This window comes from Cottoperca gobio, chromosome 17 (genome assembly GCF_900634415.1).
Source record: "Cottoperca gobio chromosome 17, fCotGob3.1, whole genome shotgun sequence".
In the NCBI taxonomy this organism is placed as follows: Eukaryota; Metazoa; Chordata; class Actinopteri; order Perciformes; family Bovichtidae; genus Cottoperca; species Cottoperca gobio.
Window position 1 is genome coordinate 23,661,414 of NC_041371.1, and position 18,500 is coordinate 23,679,913.

At 39.3% G+C, this 18,500-nt stretch overlaps 1 protein-coding gene across 4 annotated transcripts in view; it reads left to right on the top strand.

Moving 5' to 3' along the window:
* The first annotated feature begins 3,747 nt into the window (after positions 1 to 3,747).
* The window catches only part of agla (amylo-alpha-1, 6-glucosidase, 4-alpha-glucanotransferase a), a 30,302-nt gene continuing 15,549 nt past the window's right edge, over positions 3,748 to 18,500 (top strand). For all 4 annotated transcript variants that reach the window (XR_003833890.1, XR_003833891.1, XM_029453435.1 and 1 more), the window contains exons 1-12: positions 3,748 to 3,852; positions 7,950 to 8,075; positions 9,507 to 9,717; positions 10,738 to 10,907; positions 11,200 to 11,403; positions 13,784 to 13,965; positions 14,375 to 14,486; positions 15,039 to 15,165; positions 15,757 to 15,859; positions 16,496 to 16,593; positions 17,212 to 17,351; positions 17,589 to 17,776. Coding sequence is in view for 2 of the 4 variants with exons in the window: in XM_029453435.1 (XP_029309295.1) it covers positions 3,810 to 3,852; positions 7,950 to 8,075; positions 9,507 to 9,717; positions 10,738 to 10,907; positions 11,200 to 11,403; positions 13,784 to 13,965; positions 14,375 to 14,486; positions 15,039 to 15,165; positions 15,757 to 15,859; positions 16,496 to 16,593; positions 17,212 to 17,351; positions 17,589 to 17,776 (1,704 nt within the window). In the remaining 2 variants the exon portion in view is untranslated. The remainder of the gene's footprint in view (positions 3,853 to 7,949; positions 8,076 to 9,506; positions 9,718 to 10,737; positions 10,908 to 11,199; positions 11,404 to 13,783; positions 13,966 to 14,374; positions 14,487 to 15,038; positions 15,166 to 15,756; positions 15,860 to 16,495; positions 16,594 to 17,211; positions 17,352 to 17,588; positions 17,777 to 18,500) is intronic.

An 18,500-nucleotide genomic window follows, 5' to 3' on the forward strand; every position in this document is an offset into this window, starting at 1 on the left:
CATGCTCTGATCCTTTCTGCAGAAAGACTTCTTTAGAATAAAATACTCAAAGACAAACTTTGTATCTTTTGATCATCTTTGAGAACAGAATTTCCACCACAATAATACAATACATTATAATACAATTTAACATAAACTAAACCAAGACAAGGGAGCTGTAATGCTGCATAAGGATGGAGCTGTTCAAAAGCAAACCAAATACTCAATGGCTCCCCATACATTCCCACGGAGCATCAGAGTGCTTCCCTGGCCCAACAGCATGATTGATATGGCTCTTCACAACTTTTTCGTTGTCATTGGAACAAACTCAAGTTTACAGGTCTTATCCAGAGCAGCTCACAGTGAACTAAGTACAGGGACAGTCTCCCTGGAGCAGCTCAGGGTTAAGTACCTTGCTCAGGGGCACAATGGTGGCAGCCTGGTATTGAACTCACAACCTTCTGGTGTTGTATTTGGAAGCTGTTCCACTAGGCCATCACCACTTACAGCTGTGTCTTTTCTACAATTGTGACTACAATAGTCTTTTTCCTCAGAGCTACAATGACACATACTGTGTGATGTAATAATATGTTTTGTACAGGAAGCGATACAGGGCTGTCAATTCTTTATTTGCATTTGAGAAGGAGCCAGCCAAATTCAAGCTTTTCAGGGAGTTCTTTATTTTATTAATTTGTGTTGTGCAAAGTCCATGGAGCATCACAGTCTACAGTTTGTTAAAGGTTCTAACAACTCTGAGTAGTTCCTTACTAACCTTTTTAGTTTTCTTCATGCTGTTGCTTGCCCAGTGTGAATGCACTACACTGATACTGCACTACATTGTTCAATCAGAAAAAAGCTGCAAACCATGTCAACATTTCCCCCCCGAGTGTACCTCAGCTTCTCTACACTAGGATTTCACTCTAGATGTGGATTTGTCCTGTGTGTGGAGAAGGTTTCCCTCTGGTTGTCTGAAAGGGTCAGCGCATATCATTGGTGATCAAGGCATCATCTCGATCACCTGTGTTGCCACGTTTGTTTGCTTTACATGTTACTATGGCTCTATCTTGTGGTCAACTTGAAATACATCAATCCAGCCAAAAGAAAAAACAAACAATTCCAATAGAATTTCCAACAAATTGTATCAAAACTAAAAAATAACATTTATTTTTAAGAAACCTGTTTATATCAAGGAATCTGTCCTTGTGGCGATAGTGTGTTGAGTTTAATGTACCTACGTTTCTGTTCTACCTGGCTTATAGCGATGCACTTTCTACATTCCTTGGAAGGGTACAGTAGAAATAGTGTGCTTTTTGCTACAGGAGAGGTTAGACCCTGTTTAATAGTGCTTTTGTTTTGTGAAATCTGAATTTTCCATTGTCCTTTCATCTTTCCACATCAAACCACAAGGACACTTGAAGAAATACACCCCCTGGCTGTGGGACGAGTAATGCATCTGTCCTGGATGGGGATGTCTGAGCTCTTTTGTACGGGTTTTCATGTTGCAATGAGCTCATCAGTAACACGGAGAATCCAGGTTATCATGGACTTTTGGACGGCTTCTCAAATCTGAAGAGACTAGAATGTCTTTAATATTTCTTCCTCTCTTGTATGCAAAAAGAGGCTGGTGTCTGAACACATTTCCAACGTTTTCATCAGAGCTCAAAATGTGAAAATATTTTCATTATAATATTTATACTTGATAATATTTTATACTTTGTATTGACAACAGATGTTATTGTTGTGTATACGATCTATTTTCCAGAGATTTGTATATTAGGGTCCATATAATCATCCCATTGTGTTTTAGTTTTAATTTAGTTTTAATTTCCCATGATGCTCACAATGCTGAAGCTTTTCAACTCGACAAAAATAATCTCATAGAGGAATAAATGAGTACAAAGAATATCATGCATTCATTTGTTAGTTTATGAAATATAGACAATGAAAATGATAGATCTGTGACTGCTGACTCGGCTGCTGACAGGAAGAGACTGAACAGACTGGTGAAGAAGGCCAGCTCTGTCCTGGGGAGCCCTCTGGACACTGTGGAGGTGGTGGGAGACAGGAGGATGACGGCCAAGCTGTCCTCTCTATTGGACAACATATCCCCCCCCTCCAGGACACTTTGTCCGCACTGTGCAGCTCCTTCAGTGACAGGCTGCTTCACCCGCGGTGTCTCACGTAGAGATACTGTAGGTCCTTTCTCCCTGCAGCGGTCAGACTGTACCATCATCACGGCCCCTGGTAGACCACCACACCAACAACACACTATTCCACCACTGTGTGCAACTATCACTGCTGTGTGTAATACTCACTTTGTATAACTTCTGCAACTATCACTGCTGTGTGTAATACTCACTTTGTATAACTTCTGCAACTATCACTGTCATGTGCAGTATTCATCTTTATAAACTACTCCCTCTGCAATATTCATCTTTATAACTTTTTATCAACCACTTTGTACTTATTATTTTAATTATTTATTATATTTAACTATTGTGTACTCGCCACTTTACTTTCTTGTTCTTTTGCTGTAACAAGGTAAATGTCCCCGTTGTGGGACTAATAAAGGATTTCTGATTCTGATTTCTGATTCCCGAATCTTAATGAACAAGGCTTGGCTTGGATGGCTGCTTCCAATGGTTTCAGTGGTTCCAGTGGTTCCATGGCGTAATAGTGTAATGGGTAACTCTGGACTATAAATCCAGTGATCTGAGTTCAAATCTTCGAACCTGAATTTAAGTAGCATTAAGAAAGCCAGCTTTCACATCTCAGTTGCAGTAGGTTTGCTGGTAAAATATGAAGAATGAAAAAGGGCTCAAGAATAAATGAATGAATTTAGATAATTCATACATTCATCAAGGCATTTATACATGCAAAACTTCACAAAATCATGGTCATAGTACAAATAGAACACTGGAAGATTGTGAGTCACTCTGGATAAGAGCGTCTGATAAATGACCTGTAATGTAATTGGTTGTGATTTTGTGAATACAGTGAATGAGAAGAGACAAATGCAATATCAGCTTAGTAAAGTTTATAAAAAATAATCATTAACAATAATCTGATTACAGAAACTCAGAGGTTTCAGATTACATTTTAATTTACTTTGTCTAAATCAATGGATGACATAACCTGGCATTATGTTTTTAGCGTGTGCTGCTCTCTGTCTGCACAACAACTGCAGTGCAGTGCCATCTTATGTAACTGTCTGTTTTATGTGTGTGCGTGATGTGTGTATGTCTGGTAAATCTTAGAAATTGTGCAACAGAAATTATGCAATAGAATGAGCATTTGGCAGCATTATCCTATTACAATCAATAAGTTATTGCTAAAAATATATGAGATTAAATAGATGTTTCCGGTAAACCACACATAGTGTTGCAGACTACATTGTCTAAGTAAGACATTTTGGCAATATTTGACAAAAACATTTGCCGTTTAAAAGGTTGTGAAAATTCATGGCAAGAAAAACATGATCGTTTCAATTCACAACTAACCTATCCTGAATAAGTACACATCAGAAATAGAGGTTTTTTTTTTCCAGTGAATATAGAAGCTATAGAGCAATTCACTAAATAAATCCTAACTGGTAGTTACAGTGCAAGACTGACTGATGCCTCCATGTATCTTGATGGAAGTAACATTTACACTAAATGAGCACACATCTCTCGCTTAGATAAATACAGGTTTGAACAACGAGCGCCTGTATTATTAAATCTAAAAATATTTAATGATTGCGCTTTACTCGGGTTATTACGGTAAAGACCCCGGTCTGCGGACCACGCCCCCTCCGTTCAGCAAAAGCAGAGCTGTCGGTGTCCTCCTGCATGTCCTCCTGTTTCTGTGACTCACTGAAGACACAACTGACAGGTGAGTGGGAATGTATATTAAAAAATGTGTTTGCATTGTCGTGTAAAATTGTCAAATATTATTAAGCTTCTACGTGTTGTTGTCTGTCCCCAGCTAGTGGCTGGCAGGTCGAAACATAGATGACTAGCTAAGTTACATTAGCTGGCTGACATTTAGCTAACTGTTATAACCTTAACGCTTTTCACGTTGCGCATCGTAATTCAACTTTACATCCTAATACGGGAAAATAACGCTTGTTTTGAGACTACGACTGTTCATAACCATTCAAAATTCAGTCCATAAATTAACGTTTTTAACGTAACCTTGCGTAATGACGAAGGTGCCTATTTTCACCGTAGGATAACGTTTTATATATATACCCATTCTCAAGTTCGAAATTAATATGACCCACCCTGCATTACTTTCTTCTATAAAATGTCAACTTGACGCCACCGCCCACTGCAGTACATTATGGTTGGGCCGACTGTATGAAGTATCAAATACACCACAAGTTAATTATGTTTTTTTATTGAAATAAAGTACAATTGGTCCATTGGTATGTATGCCGAATTGTTAAGTGGTTAGTAACGATTAAATCAGGGCTTTGCGTTATGTTTTGTTAGAAATAAGTATGTGCTAGCTAACGAGGCAACATTAAATGACCAGTCTTTTGAATGGAATTTGGAGTGCAGCCCCAACCGGGACATTAGCTTTGCAGGTTCCTGCATCTCCTGTCATCTTGATATTGTACGTCCATATCTCTGTTTGCCCGATGTGCCAAAAAAGCTAAACAGTGGTCGGAGGAGTTTTATAAATAGATAGTGTGACATTAACGGCTGGATTCCTGACCTTGTTCTGATCGGAGCCATGCACTGCGCAGACTCAGAGGGAGGGTTCAGTGACTCTGGATGCATTAACCTGCTCCCTCCAATTATTACACAAGTAGACCCAAAGATCTGACAGCATGATCTGGTCCTGTGTCTCGGCTATTGTATGGCTACTACTGAGCTAAGGGCCTATAGTTTCGACGAGGGAGTTCCAGTAATATTTGTATTATTTGTTTTTTTCCTATGTGATTTTGCTTGAATGAAATCCTATAAAACAGTATATCTATGGAGTCAGATTCTAGTTATTTGAGTGCCTGTGATAAGAAGACATGCCAGTCTATGTTTATAAATCAGATAATTGTCCCATCTCTTAAAAGCATGTTTAGTTACTTGTTTATGTTAATCTGAACATTCAACTGTAGTCCTTGAGCATCAGATTACTCTAAGGGAGACAAACAGTCAATTTCTGATTATTTACTTATTAGCATTAGTGATCACAATTGATATAGGCCTATTATATACAATGTCTTAACATGTGTTATCAATAATGAGATAATGCATATGTGCAATTTGCAAATTTAAGCAACATTTTAATTTTGGAGTTGGTCAATGCAGAGCCAATTTGAACTACTTCATCTACTTCATACTTCACCCATGTTAATACAATATGACTTGCATGGTGAATGGACCTGCATTTTTATATCAGCTTTCTAGTCTTCCGACTACTCAGAGTGCTTTACGCTACATGTCAACTTTCACCCATTCCCACACACATTCATACACTGACAGCGGCTGTCATACAAGGTGCCACCTGCTCATCATCTAATCTAATGCTCATTCACACTATGGATGGGATAAAGAAATGCTTTTCAAATATAAAACAGTCTTTCTATTAGAAAGACTCTTAATTGACCTTGTTTGGTGTCCTGGCAACAGTTTTACAGACGTCTCTTTTGATGGTGGCCTATGGAGAAAATGCTTTTTGGGCCGCAGGGGAATTTATATATATATTTGTCCTGGAATGAAGTGGACATTTAGTAGAGTAGAAGTATAGAGTATCAGAAATACATTCTCAGTTGTTTTGAAACAAGAAACTATCGTAATAACCAAGTTACCTAATGAAACACTTTCATAATCAGAATCTTCTTGTTGTGCCAGAGGTTTAACGGATCATCTTTTGTAATCAGTTGCAAGTTTGATTATTCAGTTTGATCATTACTGTTAAATTGTGTCTAGTAAAATGCACATTTATTAAGTTAAAATGCCTATGAGGCTAGTTTACCAACAGACTGACTAAGGGACGTGTGTGTCCAAAATCAGTTTGAAATGAATGACATACTTCATGGGAAGGTATTAGGAGAAGTATAAAGACTAACTTCCTTGTGCTGTGTCACAACAGTTTGCACAACACATGTCCCAATCAACTCATTGCCCACAGCATCTTGTTTATCGCTTCTGATCTTCATGCAAGTTAGCAATATTTGGCACATTTCTATGTGCTATTTATGTCATGTACTTGTTGATTAGTTTTAAGTTGTGTTTGCTGTTTAACTTGGTCAGTGCATTTTGTGTTTAAGATATGTTGTCAGGATTTCACAAACTTTCCTCTATGACTTGTTAAATTATCATTTTTTTGACATATAGTCATCAATGAAATGTAGCTGTTCCACAAAGTGCTTTTATTTTTTAAAGAGGATCAGTCTGTATCAGTATGGTCGATAAGTATAGCTTTGCTGTTACTCACTATGTGGGGTACATGTAAAGAAAAATAAAGCTTAGCAGAAATCAACTGCAGTACAGAGTTCAGCCCTATCAGCAAGGTGTCCGCCACAAGCATCCAGAACAGCATCAGTGCTCCTTGTCATAGACTCTCAGCGTGTGTGGAACTCTGCTGGAGAGGTTAACAGCATCCTTCAAAAAAACATTCCCTCATTTGGTGTTTTTAGGGTTCTGCCATTGATGTTTAGTTGGGTTGAGATCTGAGGCCATATTCACAAACATTCTGAGAATATTCTCTGAGAGCTCCTAATGTAACCAAAACTATTCTATCAAGGAGTCCGACCTTAGGTTTAGGAAACTTCTCAGACCAACTCTGAACAAGGAAGGGACGGAAAGTTTTACATTAGTGAGAGGCGTGTTTGACCCCGTTGCTAAATAATACACATTGTTTTAAAAAGGTCGGCTTGGTTGAAGAAAAATGCACTTAATGATAAGGGGCATTGAATGGACAGTGAAATAGATAGGCCTTATCATTAAAATAATAATACTCTTTATTTATACAGCACAAAAACAAGTTTACAAAGTCCTTGACATAAAAACAGAAAATACCCAGTGCAACAACAAGACCGTTCAATGCAGGCAAGAAATAAAAAATATAGATAAAAGACAATGAATAGAAATCTTAAAAATACATCAATGAATAAAATCATAAAACAAAAAGAAAATCTTTCATTAAAATCCTTTTATTTAAGAGGACACTAAGGTAATAGAAATGTCTCTATTAAGACATGGTGTAATTATGAATACTATTTTATGTAATGAACATCTTGTTGAATATATTAAAAAAGCCATACTGAATACTGTACATAAGGAGCTGCCAATTTCTCCTCTTAAGAATTCCTTAAGTCCTCCCTGCTTTTTCACCTTAGGAGCTCTCTTAAGGGCTAAGAAGATTTGTGAATAACTTTTAAAGCCTGTAAAGTTATAACTGCACTGATGGACTTGTTTCTCTGCTTGACAAAAACAAACTTTAAGACTCCACTAAATAAAATTAGGCTGTTTGGACTACTTGAAGAATCTGAGGCAAACACTGGATTGGGATTGGATTTCTTTTTTAATTAAAAATTCTATTTTTCAATAACAACCGTTGAGCAAGGTTTACTGTAAGTACAAGTCTTTAATGTTGTTGAATGGTTATTATAAGGGGGCAACAATGGGTTGGATTTCCTGCCTCTTTTGATTCTACAGGATTTATATGCTTCACACCTGTCACTAACACTGTAGTGTGCCAGACCGTTTGGACAGAGTACAACCTGAGGGTATTTGGAGTGCAAGACCAGCGTGCCACAAATACATTGTCAGTGCCAACATACTGCCAATGCATTGCGGCACTTAGCAATGTGGAAATACACTGATTTGAGCAATGTCCTCAAGGTTAAGGGATGTGGTACAGTTGGGTGACTATTTCATACAGTTTTGAAACAAAAAACTTGGTTTAATAATTAGAAAATGTGTTTTGTGGTAGGTAAATGGTTAAAACTATTTATTAACCTGAGTTTTCTTTCTTTTCAGGAGGCCAGGGATCAGTTTACTTTGGAGACCTTCTCAAGATGTTGCCTCAACACCTGAAGCAGATTCGAGTCCTAATGCTCAACGACAAGGAGAATTTAGAGAGGACCCTGTTCAGACTTGAACAAGGTAATGCTTCTTTTTAAGTGTTTCCTGCTCAGCCTGTCAAATTCTTTACTAAGATTTATGTTTATTTTCGTTTTTCTTATACTTTATTTTAGCATAAAGCAGATTCATTTTCAAAAAATACTGTGGGTGGGATATTATGAGATATTATATAATTATGAGAAGGACTGATGAGATCATTTAGTGCTTTGATTATTTGATCACTCAAAAGTGGGTGTGGCTTAATGAGTACAAAGAGATATGTAACTGAAGAGGACTGTCGGCCTCTATCCGTACATCGTGTGGAGGAGTGTGTAGTTGTCGTGGAGGGAGAAGTGTACCATTTGACATTTACAGCACTGTGAACCTGATAGGGATTTTATGCTGGCTATATATAGACAAACCTTCAAAGGTCCAGACTCTGGAGGACCAGGAAGTTTCCTTTTGTTTATTTCAGAGCTGCAGAGCTGCAGAGCTGCAGAGCAGCGTCTGTGTGTTTATGTGAGTTTGTTGAAAGAAGGATTGTCTTGCAATTATATTGTATGACTGATGTTGAGACTATAGAAGGGGGGTGGGATCAGCATCACTCCATTCTGCTTGAATCTCTCTGACAGTGTGACCGTGAGTAGCCGTAACATTACAGCTGTGTTTAGCAGTGCAGTGTGTGTGTACAGTTTATTTGTTGGTGAATAAATGTACAACTCCTCAAGACCCAAGCCAAGCTCCCGTGTCTTGCTAGCCACTAGTCCTGCTGATTAAAGTGAAGTGGCAGGTGTTAGCCCCGAAATTAGCAACATCAACGGTCCAGGCTCACTTAAGGTGGTCTAACATTTAAGGTGGACCAGCTATTCTCCTTTAAAGACAGGCTGCTCACCAGCTTTGAACAGCAACCAGACCTCCAACAACAGGTCTATTTGTATTCTTTTTTTAAAAGAACAGTTAGTTTTTCATGTAAATGTCTGGAAGAGCACAGTAATAATATTGTCACACCATATTTTAGTTGCCCTTGAATTGAATTGAAATAGTATTGTGGCAGACATTGTAATATCGTTGTCCAAAGAATCGATAAAATATTATATTGTGATGAAACTTGTGATTTATACCCCTAGTTCATGTCCATGTGGCGAGCAAAAAAGGAAGAACACATTAGCCAAAATCTCTGAACCAATGGGCTAACGTCTGACGATGATCTTTCTTTTTGTTAGCTTCAATTAGCACGTAAACTGACTGCTTGTGAAACTATGCGGTCATCGACGTCGTCTCTCACCTTCAATCCATTCTTGCTTCTCAAGTTGCTAATCAGACTGGAAACAATGAGCAGCACACTGAAGACAAAGTCTTGGCCTGGATATGCATCATCCGGATATGGCCGATGGGTTCAGAGATTGGTCTTTCATGAATGCCATGTGCTGAAATAATTAATAATAATTAATCAAAACATTTCTGTCTCCTCAGGTTTTGAGCTCCAGTTCCACTTAGGTCCGAACCTTCAGGGGAGGAGGGTTATGGTGCACACCAACTATCCGCTTGAAGGACAGCAGTTTAAACGAAACCACTTCCGTGTTTTGGCGTGGAGCTACCCAACAGGAAGAGAGGATGACTCTGATAAGTTCTGCTCTCTGGACCTCAAGATTGCCGGTTCCTATCAGTACTACTTTGCATATGGGTAAGATAATGAACTCCAATATTTGAAAAAGCACGGTTGTACAGGAATTGGATCATGTTTTATCTTCTTGAATGTTTCTGGATATTCTGTGCTGAAAGTAGAACTGTTGACAGTGAATCATGGTGTACAAGCCTTACCCACAGTGCACTAAGCATTACTGATGATGATCCGGTATGATTAAAAGTCCCTGAACAAGCTAGTTAGGATGGTTTTGTCAAAAGACACCAGCCTTTGTATAATGTAGTTTTGCTTCCAGTGAACTTCCGGTTTGGTGCTAAACACCCAAATTGTGCTTAAACCAAGTATTTGTGCACAGTTGCATATAAAAATGAGGCATAATTGGTGTTGGTGAGAAGAGGTGCCTGCGAAGAGCCCGAAGGATATTAAAGGACAATTTATCTTGTGTAGCAGAATGAGATAGGGATGTGACAATACCAGAATGATATTTTTATTTTTTACAAGATTACATTCAAACTCATCATGTAACGTTATACTTCACCTTCCCCAACACACATTTTTACTGAATGGAGCCTGAACTCACCTTTAATACAAGTCAATAGCACCTCCAATACTGGCTGCTAACAGCTAACGTTAACTAGCTGCTGAGTTCCACACGGATGTGTGTCGTTTACAATGTAGCATTATCAGGGAAATGTGTGCAGAGCGAGTGTTTAGTGGAGCAAACAGCTGTTAGGGAGAGAGGGAGCAGAGGAGAGAACCTGCTGTCCAGGGCACCTGTGTGCTTTAGGAACCGATCAGCAGAATCACAATTGAAATGTTTTTTTCCGAAATGTAACGTGTCGACAGGACGCCGTTAATCTCAAACTATCGACATGGTACTAAAGTATCAATTCTCGTGACATCCTTATAAGGAGACTATAACTTGCATTTCGTTGTGCAAATCTGTGTTGTAGAATGATAATAAATACATCTGTGTAATTCTTTTCTGCTCCGTCACTCTATGATACTAGTCGGTACACTTGGAAATTGGTAATGAGAAGTGCTATTTTTTCCCCACAGAGACACAGAGCGTTCAGGAGGAGGATACATCGTAGTCGACCCAGTCCTTCATGTTGGAGCAGACAATCACGTCCTCCCATTAGACTGCATTACCATCCAGACCTACCTGTCCAAATGTCTAGGACACTTGGATGACTGGCCAGACAGACTGAGAGTAGCCAAGGAGTCAGGTGTGTGTCTATGTTATTACATTTTCTGTTGGAATGTGTTACTGCCATACAGGCAGTGGTCAGCCTCCAGCTGAACATGAGAGGTCACTCCATCATATTGACTGCCATTCTTTGTTTACAGCTTGTTATTTTAGTCCTCACCTTTAACACCCATGACTGAGGTCAGATGAATCATTACCATTGTGTGTTGTGTGTGTGTGTGTGTACTAGAGACTTCATAGCACACAGGATACACAAAAATCATTATTGTTAGTTGTGTTAATACTGTTGTGTACGTGGCTTTCTCTCACAGGATACAACATGATCCACTTCACGCCTCTCCAGACTCTCGGAGAGTCCAGGTCCTGTTACTCCTTGGCAGACCAGCTCAACTTTAACCCTGAGTTCAGCCCCAACGGTCAGAGCTACAGCTGGGCAGATGTGGGGGCACTGGTGGAGAAGTTAAAGAGAGAATGGAACATGCTGTGTATTACAGATGTGGTGTATAATCATACTGGTGAGTGACTGTGTGCATCTATTTATGTGTGTGTTCTCTTTGTTCCAGCCTGAAATACAACACACTTAGAAGAATGTTTAGTGCTTCTGCTTAATTTGGGAAGGGCTTAATCAGGGCCAATCTATAAACCATAGCTTTAATATAGCTTTAATATGCATACTGCTAAGTGTGTGGAGGGTAAGTGGTCCTCTTAAAGAGTACTCTGTCTACTATCTCACTGGTAATATGTTATATTTTTAAACCTTATAATAGAATATATTGCAGTTTTTGTAGATCATGATACATTAAAAGTCACTTGAGGGGATGATGATGCGGGGTCAGTAGCCCATGGGCCTTTCCATGTACAGAGTTCATTAACCCTATTTCATATTGACAGTTTGTATATTGGTTTATGTGGGAGGGGCGAGGTCAGATCAGATTAAAGGAAACCTTTTTGACTCCTGAGGTTGTCATTTCTGTAAAGATACATAATGAAAGAGAAGGATTTCACTATATAAAAAGCCCAGACTACTTCTACACCTACAGTAGGCCGCTAGTCTGACAGCTGCAGAGTTAAACTGAGGTTGTTGAGTGATGCAATTAATACAAACTAAAACATTTTTACATTCATTTTTATATTTTTATATTTTGAACAAGTGCCAATACAATATCATGATCATATCATCATCGTACGACATATAACATAGTAACTACTCTATATATCAGTCTGACCCTTTGAGCTTTGATTTGATGTAATGTGTGTCAGAAAGTCAAATGAAAACACAGAGTGGTGAGTCAGTGGTAGCACCTGATGCATGATGGGAAAACATTTTTTCAAAACATTTGTCCCACATCCTTATCCTAAAAATAACAGCACTATCCCTCTGAGAATACTAATTATTTTTGATGATGTTCCTTATTTCATGGGCCATTTGGGATTTATACATTATAATTATTTACCTATTTCATATGCACTTATTTCACTTCAGCTCAGTGTAAGAATCTTAACTTTGTCTTGCTATCATTTACTGCGCTAGTTTAGCTTCTCTCCTTTTCTCTCTCCTGTGCTTCACAGGGGCCTTGTACACACACACACACACACACACACACACACACACACACACACACACACACACACACACACACACACACACACACACATAATTTTGGCTGCACCAAGTCAAAGCATGCCATGTTTATTTGCGATTCCACTACCAGTTTTAGCGTGCCCGAAATGGACCATCTCTGGAGTCGGACCAATGTCCCTTATGAGTGGCTGAAAATGTGCAGAAACATCTATATTCTAGCATCAGACACGAAAGAGCACGTGTGCCACAAGCAAGTTCTTTTTTTTTTTGTGACCCTTGTGTCAGATCTCTCTGTCTGTCTGTCTGTCTGTCTGTCTGTCTGTCTGTCTGTCTGTCTGACTCTGTGTCTCTCTCTCTCTCTCTGTCTCTGTATCTCTCTGTCTCTCCCTCTCTTTCACACATACAGACATTGTGAAGTATGTGGTGTGTGTGAGCAGCATGCTAAACCAGGAACTAGCAGCACATTACTAAAGAGGCCACTGGCTAAACCGCGTATAAAGAAGTGTTAGGAGCCCTGAGGGAACAATGAGGAGAGCGACCACACTGAATGAAGGGCTTCACAGATTGGACATGATTACACTGAAGTTACAATAACTACAGTATTACTTTCCATTTTTCAAGCAACCAAGAGTTTAATGGTCAAAACAACAGGAATTAACTTATTGTATAGAAATGAAAAGGAAACTGAAAATATAGATTTATGTATTTAATCACAAGAGCTCAGAAAGATCCTTCACAGACTTGTTTTGGGTTTATTATGCTGGGTTAAGTGCATGAAATGGGATGTATCTGATGAAAATTGAACACACTAACATGAAGGCAACTGAAAGGACTCTGCAGCTCTTAACATATGTTAGCACCGTGTCCTCGTTTACCCATCTACTCTAATCACCTCATCCTCCTTCCCTTTCCCAGAAAAGGTCAAGCAGTAAAACGAGCCTGACTAAAAGGTTAAAGGCTGACTTAGTGCCAGTCTATCTGTACAGCTGTAGATCTCTACAAACTCCTCCAAAAAAACTATTTCTAAACAATCTAAATAAGGCTGCTTCATGAGCTGCTGCTGGAAATACAGAATGGTTTGATTACGTTAATAATGATGCAACATGAACATTTCAATCTAATTCAATTTAGTTTTTCATTTAATATTCCCATTATCTTTTTTAAAAATAGAGTTACAGTAATCTTCAATCTGGGGAACAATGTAGACATGTTCTCCTTTCTGGCTCATCCTCAATATTTAGGTATGTGTTCCAGCTCTCATCATCTCTAAGACAGTTTAACCACTACATGAGTGTTTCTCTTTTCCTTTGCAGCTGCTAACAGTGTGTGGATCCAAGAACATCCAGAGTGTGGGTACAACCTGGTGAACTCTCCCCACCTGCGACCAGCCTGGGTCTTGGATAGAGCTATCTGGCATTTAACCACCAGAGTAGCAGAGGGGCGCTACGAAGCTAAAGGACTTCCTGCTGATATCACCAACGAGAGCCATCTGAATGTGAGTAAACTCAGTTCAGCTGAGCACACACTGCACAGCTGTACACACTATGCACACACTTCATGACAGTGTTGTAGAGGACACACATGTGACAACAGCATTCAGATTCCGAAATCCTTTATTAGTCCCACAACGGGGAAATGTACCTTGTTACAGCAAAAGAACAAGAAAGTATCAGACTACTGACACTGAGGTAGGGCCAATAAAAACCTGGGAATGAAATGAAAGTTTATAACACAGCTGCTATAGCTGGCTGTTTACTTACTGTACACTTAATGAATGGAACAACTTGCGTGTTTGCTAATGTTAAATGCAACAGCATGTTTCAGGCCATGAAAGCTATAGTAAGAAAGGCTGATTTATTAATAGTGATTGTTTGTGTCTCTGCTCCTCTCTCTCTGTGTATCAGGCCATCCGTAGTGTGTTGTGGCAGGACTTGTATCCCCAGCTCAAACTGTGGGAGTTCTACCAGCTCAAAGTGGACATGGCTGTGGAGCAGTTCAAAACCCTACTGCAGAAAGGTCTGTACTGTAGATCAGTATCACGCTGCTTAGAGCTAGTGTGGGGAAGTTAAACAGGTCATAATTCCCTCTCAAATATTAATTTTATTATAATGTGAAAACATCTCAATTTATTTTCTCAGCAAAAACTAAATTTTACAAGATTACATTTGAACACATCATGATAATGTTATAATTTACTTTTGCCCAATCCTAATTTTTACTGAATAGAGCTTGAACGCTAATGTCGAGCCCTGGTTAGCAACTTTAGTTTGAATAAATGTCACAGCTGTACAGTATTGCAACAGCGTTCTACATGGATATCAATTTAGATGCGGCCACAATCATCTGTGTTTATTGATGAGGAGTATCCACCTGTATTGTATTCAACCTATGTATTTCTCTTACTGCCATTGTGTCAAAGGGATTCCAAACATAGACACAATGGACAGCAACACTTGCTGTTCAGTGACGGATCATTGTGGCTGCACTCATCAGTTGGAAAGCTGCTATCATGCTAATACAGAGACATTTGATCTTGATGATATTTAACAGACATGTATGTGTTTTTAGGCACCAAGCCAGACCATAGTAAGACTGGAGGGAAGAAGGGCCTAAGTATCATTCAAGACCTGAATTACCGTCGTTATGGCAACACATTGGACATGGACTCTGCTCTGGAGACTTTTGTACCTCACAGGTCTGACTCAAAACTACAAGCTTCTACTGTTATTGCTCTAACGTACACAGCTCTGTTTGGTAGTTCTCCTTAAGTCTCCTGTTCTTAACTGCTGAAAGTACAAGAAAATGATTTAACTGTAAATTGAAGCTAACATGTGGTTGGTTCACTGCCAACAGCCCTTGCTTTTGTTCAATGAAACAGTCTCAATAAGCTTTTGTTAAATTTGGAGATAAATATTCCTGCTATTTAATAACCATTTAGTTAGGGTACACTTTCAACACAATAATATCATTTATATCAGCCTTAACTTTTAAAGTAGGAAACAAACAGAATCAGCACAATACATATGTTTTCGGTTGACATTCCATTGTTAGCCATAAATCATAAACTACAAACACAAGAATATATGCAGTACACACACACACACACTGTGTAGCAGTGCAGTCAGTTTCTTACCATTCAGACTTGTGTGAACAGGCTCCAGTTAGTAAACATTTGTATACTTGTGTGTTCAATTCTGTACATCATGTTTACATACTATATGTATGTACGCAGCGCTGAGCAGAATGTAGAGTAGTGGTGATTTGTGTTAATGTCGCCTGTCTATAGCTCCTCCCCGCAGAACATTGAGGAGTGCTGTGGTTGGCTGAGACAAAAACTGGACCAGCTGAATGAAGAACAGCACAACTTCATGCACATGCATCATGAGCAGGTAATGTGCCACCAGACAGGGTTACTGCTGATGGCACCTACTGTATATAAATAATAATGTGAGAATAAGTAGAATAATATTACCAAGCTTTGAAGTCAGACATGTGTGAGTGCACATGGGAGCCAGCTGGAGCCAGACTTGACACCTTTTGGCTCTCAGTGGAGTCAGGAGATGCTGACATAGATACTGGAAATGTCATTTATATTTATTACTTGTATACTAATGACCAAAAGTGTGCACTGTCAGCATTACAGCAGTGTATTTGCATTAAGTGTGGAATTGTAGACACAAAATAAGATACTGAACCCCAAATTGCTCTGTCTGTCTGTCTGTCTGTCTGTCTGTCTGTCTGTCTGTCTGTCTGTCTGTGTGTGTGTGTGTGTGTGTGTGTGTGTGTGTGTGTGTGTGTGTGTGTGTGTGTGTGTGTGTGTGTGTGTGTGGTTATCCCTACTGACTGATGCACCTTGTATGGAGCCTCTGACTCTATGAATGGGTGAATGCTGACCTGTGTTGTAAAACGCTTTGAGTGATTGCAAAGATTAGAAAAGCGCCACATAAATACAGTCCATTTACCATTCCCAAAATACATAATGTATGCAGTGCATCAGTCTTCTCTTCTCCTCCTCTTTCCTCTAGGCTGCCAACTGTATCGTGGGAAACGTAGTGTACGAGCGTCTGGCAGACCACGGCCCCAAACTTGGTCCTGTTAGTAGGGAAAACCCTCTGGTTACCAGGTAACAGATTTAAAGAGATGGCTTTAAGGAGAGAGGAAAATGAATCCGATAGAAACAATACATAGAGGTAGAAGAGAGACTTCTTTCACATACTTTTATTATAAATGTATAAATCGATGCCAGCTGGGTCAAAAAACACTGCCATTAGTTTTGTGTTGCATTGCATTGGAAGATGTAGGATTCTACAGAGAACTGTATGTATGATATACATGAACTGTACAGTACTCGAACTTCAGTGCCTGGGAGGAATTAAGATACAGAACAGATGGGATGAGTCTATCTATTGTGCCTTCTATCAATAAGTCCATTTACACCTGACATTAGCATGCATCCTGTGTCATTGGCTTGTAATCACATATGTTATCACAAGGATTGTATATGTAGAAGCATGACTCTAAATCTAAGATTTATTTGTCACATGCTAATCTGTCTGCTCAAATCCTTTGCTGAGATGCTCAGGGATTAATTTTGACCTCACTGAACATCAACACCATGTTACTTTAGTTGTAATCCACAAACACAAGAAAATACTTTACCAGCGCAAATCACAGGAATATGAGGTTCAGGATAATGCCAGCTGTGATCGTGGATCTCAGTGTTTTCATCTGTCTGCCTCAGGTATTTCACCTTCCCATATCAGGACATGACTCTGGAGCAGGAGCTGCAGCTGCTGGAGCAGCCAGACAAGACGTGTCATTTCCTGGCCCACAACGGTTGGGTGATGAGCGACGATCCACTGCGCAACTTTGCTGAGCCAGGTTGATATATTACGCTTGTTGTCAGGTTCAGAGAATGACATTTAAACACATACTTGTTAATATAATTACATGTCACTTTGTATATGGGATAAAACACATTTGAATGTCTGTGTCCATGAATAGGGAGCTGAGAATCTCAATGTAATGCAAGCTTTTTTCAGGTTATATGTTGATCAGTGTGTACTGATGAAATTGTGATTCCTTGCATCAGTATTGGTCTGTCCATGCTACTTCTAGGCTCCAATGTGTACGTGCGTCGGGAGCTGGTATGCTGGGGTGACAGTGTCAAACTGCGCTATGGCAATGGGCCTGAGGACTGCCCCTACCTGTGGGCCCACATGAAGGAATACACTGAGATCACAGCAAAATATTTCAATGGACTCAGACTGGACAACTGCCACTCTACACCATTACATGTAGCTGAGGTATTGTCATACACTATCATATTATCATGCAGTTAAGTAGATGTCCTTAAATACACTCATTGAGCAGAAAAATGAAATCCCTGTACATTGTAATGCATCCAGTAGAGCACTCACTCACTCAGTAATTGTTACTAGATGTTGACACTGCGTCAGAAAGGTTGTTGATTCCACACAAACGGAGTACGGAGTATCAAAAACTGTATAAGGCTCCGAAACCTAAATACTAGTGTGCATGTAAATGTACAAAATACAGCTACACAGTTGAGTCAACACACACATAACTACAGTTTCAACTAAAATGTTGGGTTGTATTTATAGTAGGCCTATTGTAAAATCATACAGGTACTTTTATTTTTCTGGGAACTCTGTGTAATATGAATACATGGTAAATGGCTACTTTAGGTCATTAAAATGAAGTTGCAGTATCCTGGATGTTAAAGTTTACTGTCGAGCCGGAGAATAAAAAAACAGGGCTCTGTAAAGCCTAGAAACAAAACAACACTGGACGTACCTAGAGGGAAGAGTATATACCCAACTACATGTTCATGCCACAGGTGAATTAGGAATACACGTTGCATTTTGGGATTAGTTTAGGAAGAAATAGTTGAATGTAAAGTGTTTACAGACTGGCCCTCTGTGTTTATAAGGGTAGCTGCATCCTGCATATGAGTGTAACTCTGCTAACAGCAGACCCTTCTTCTCTCCCTGTCTGTCTCTGATGCGG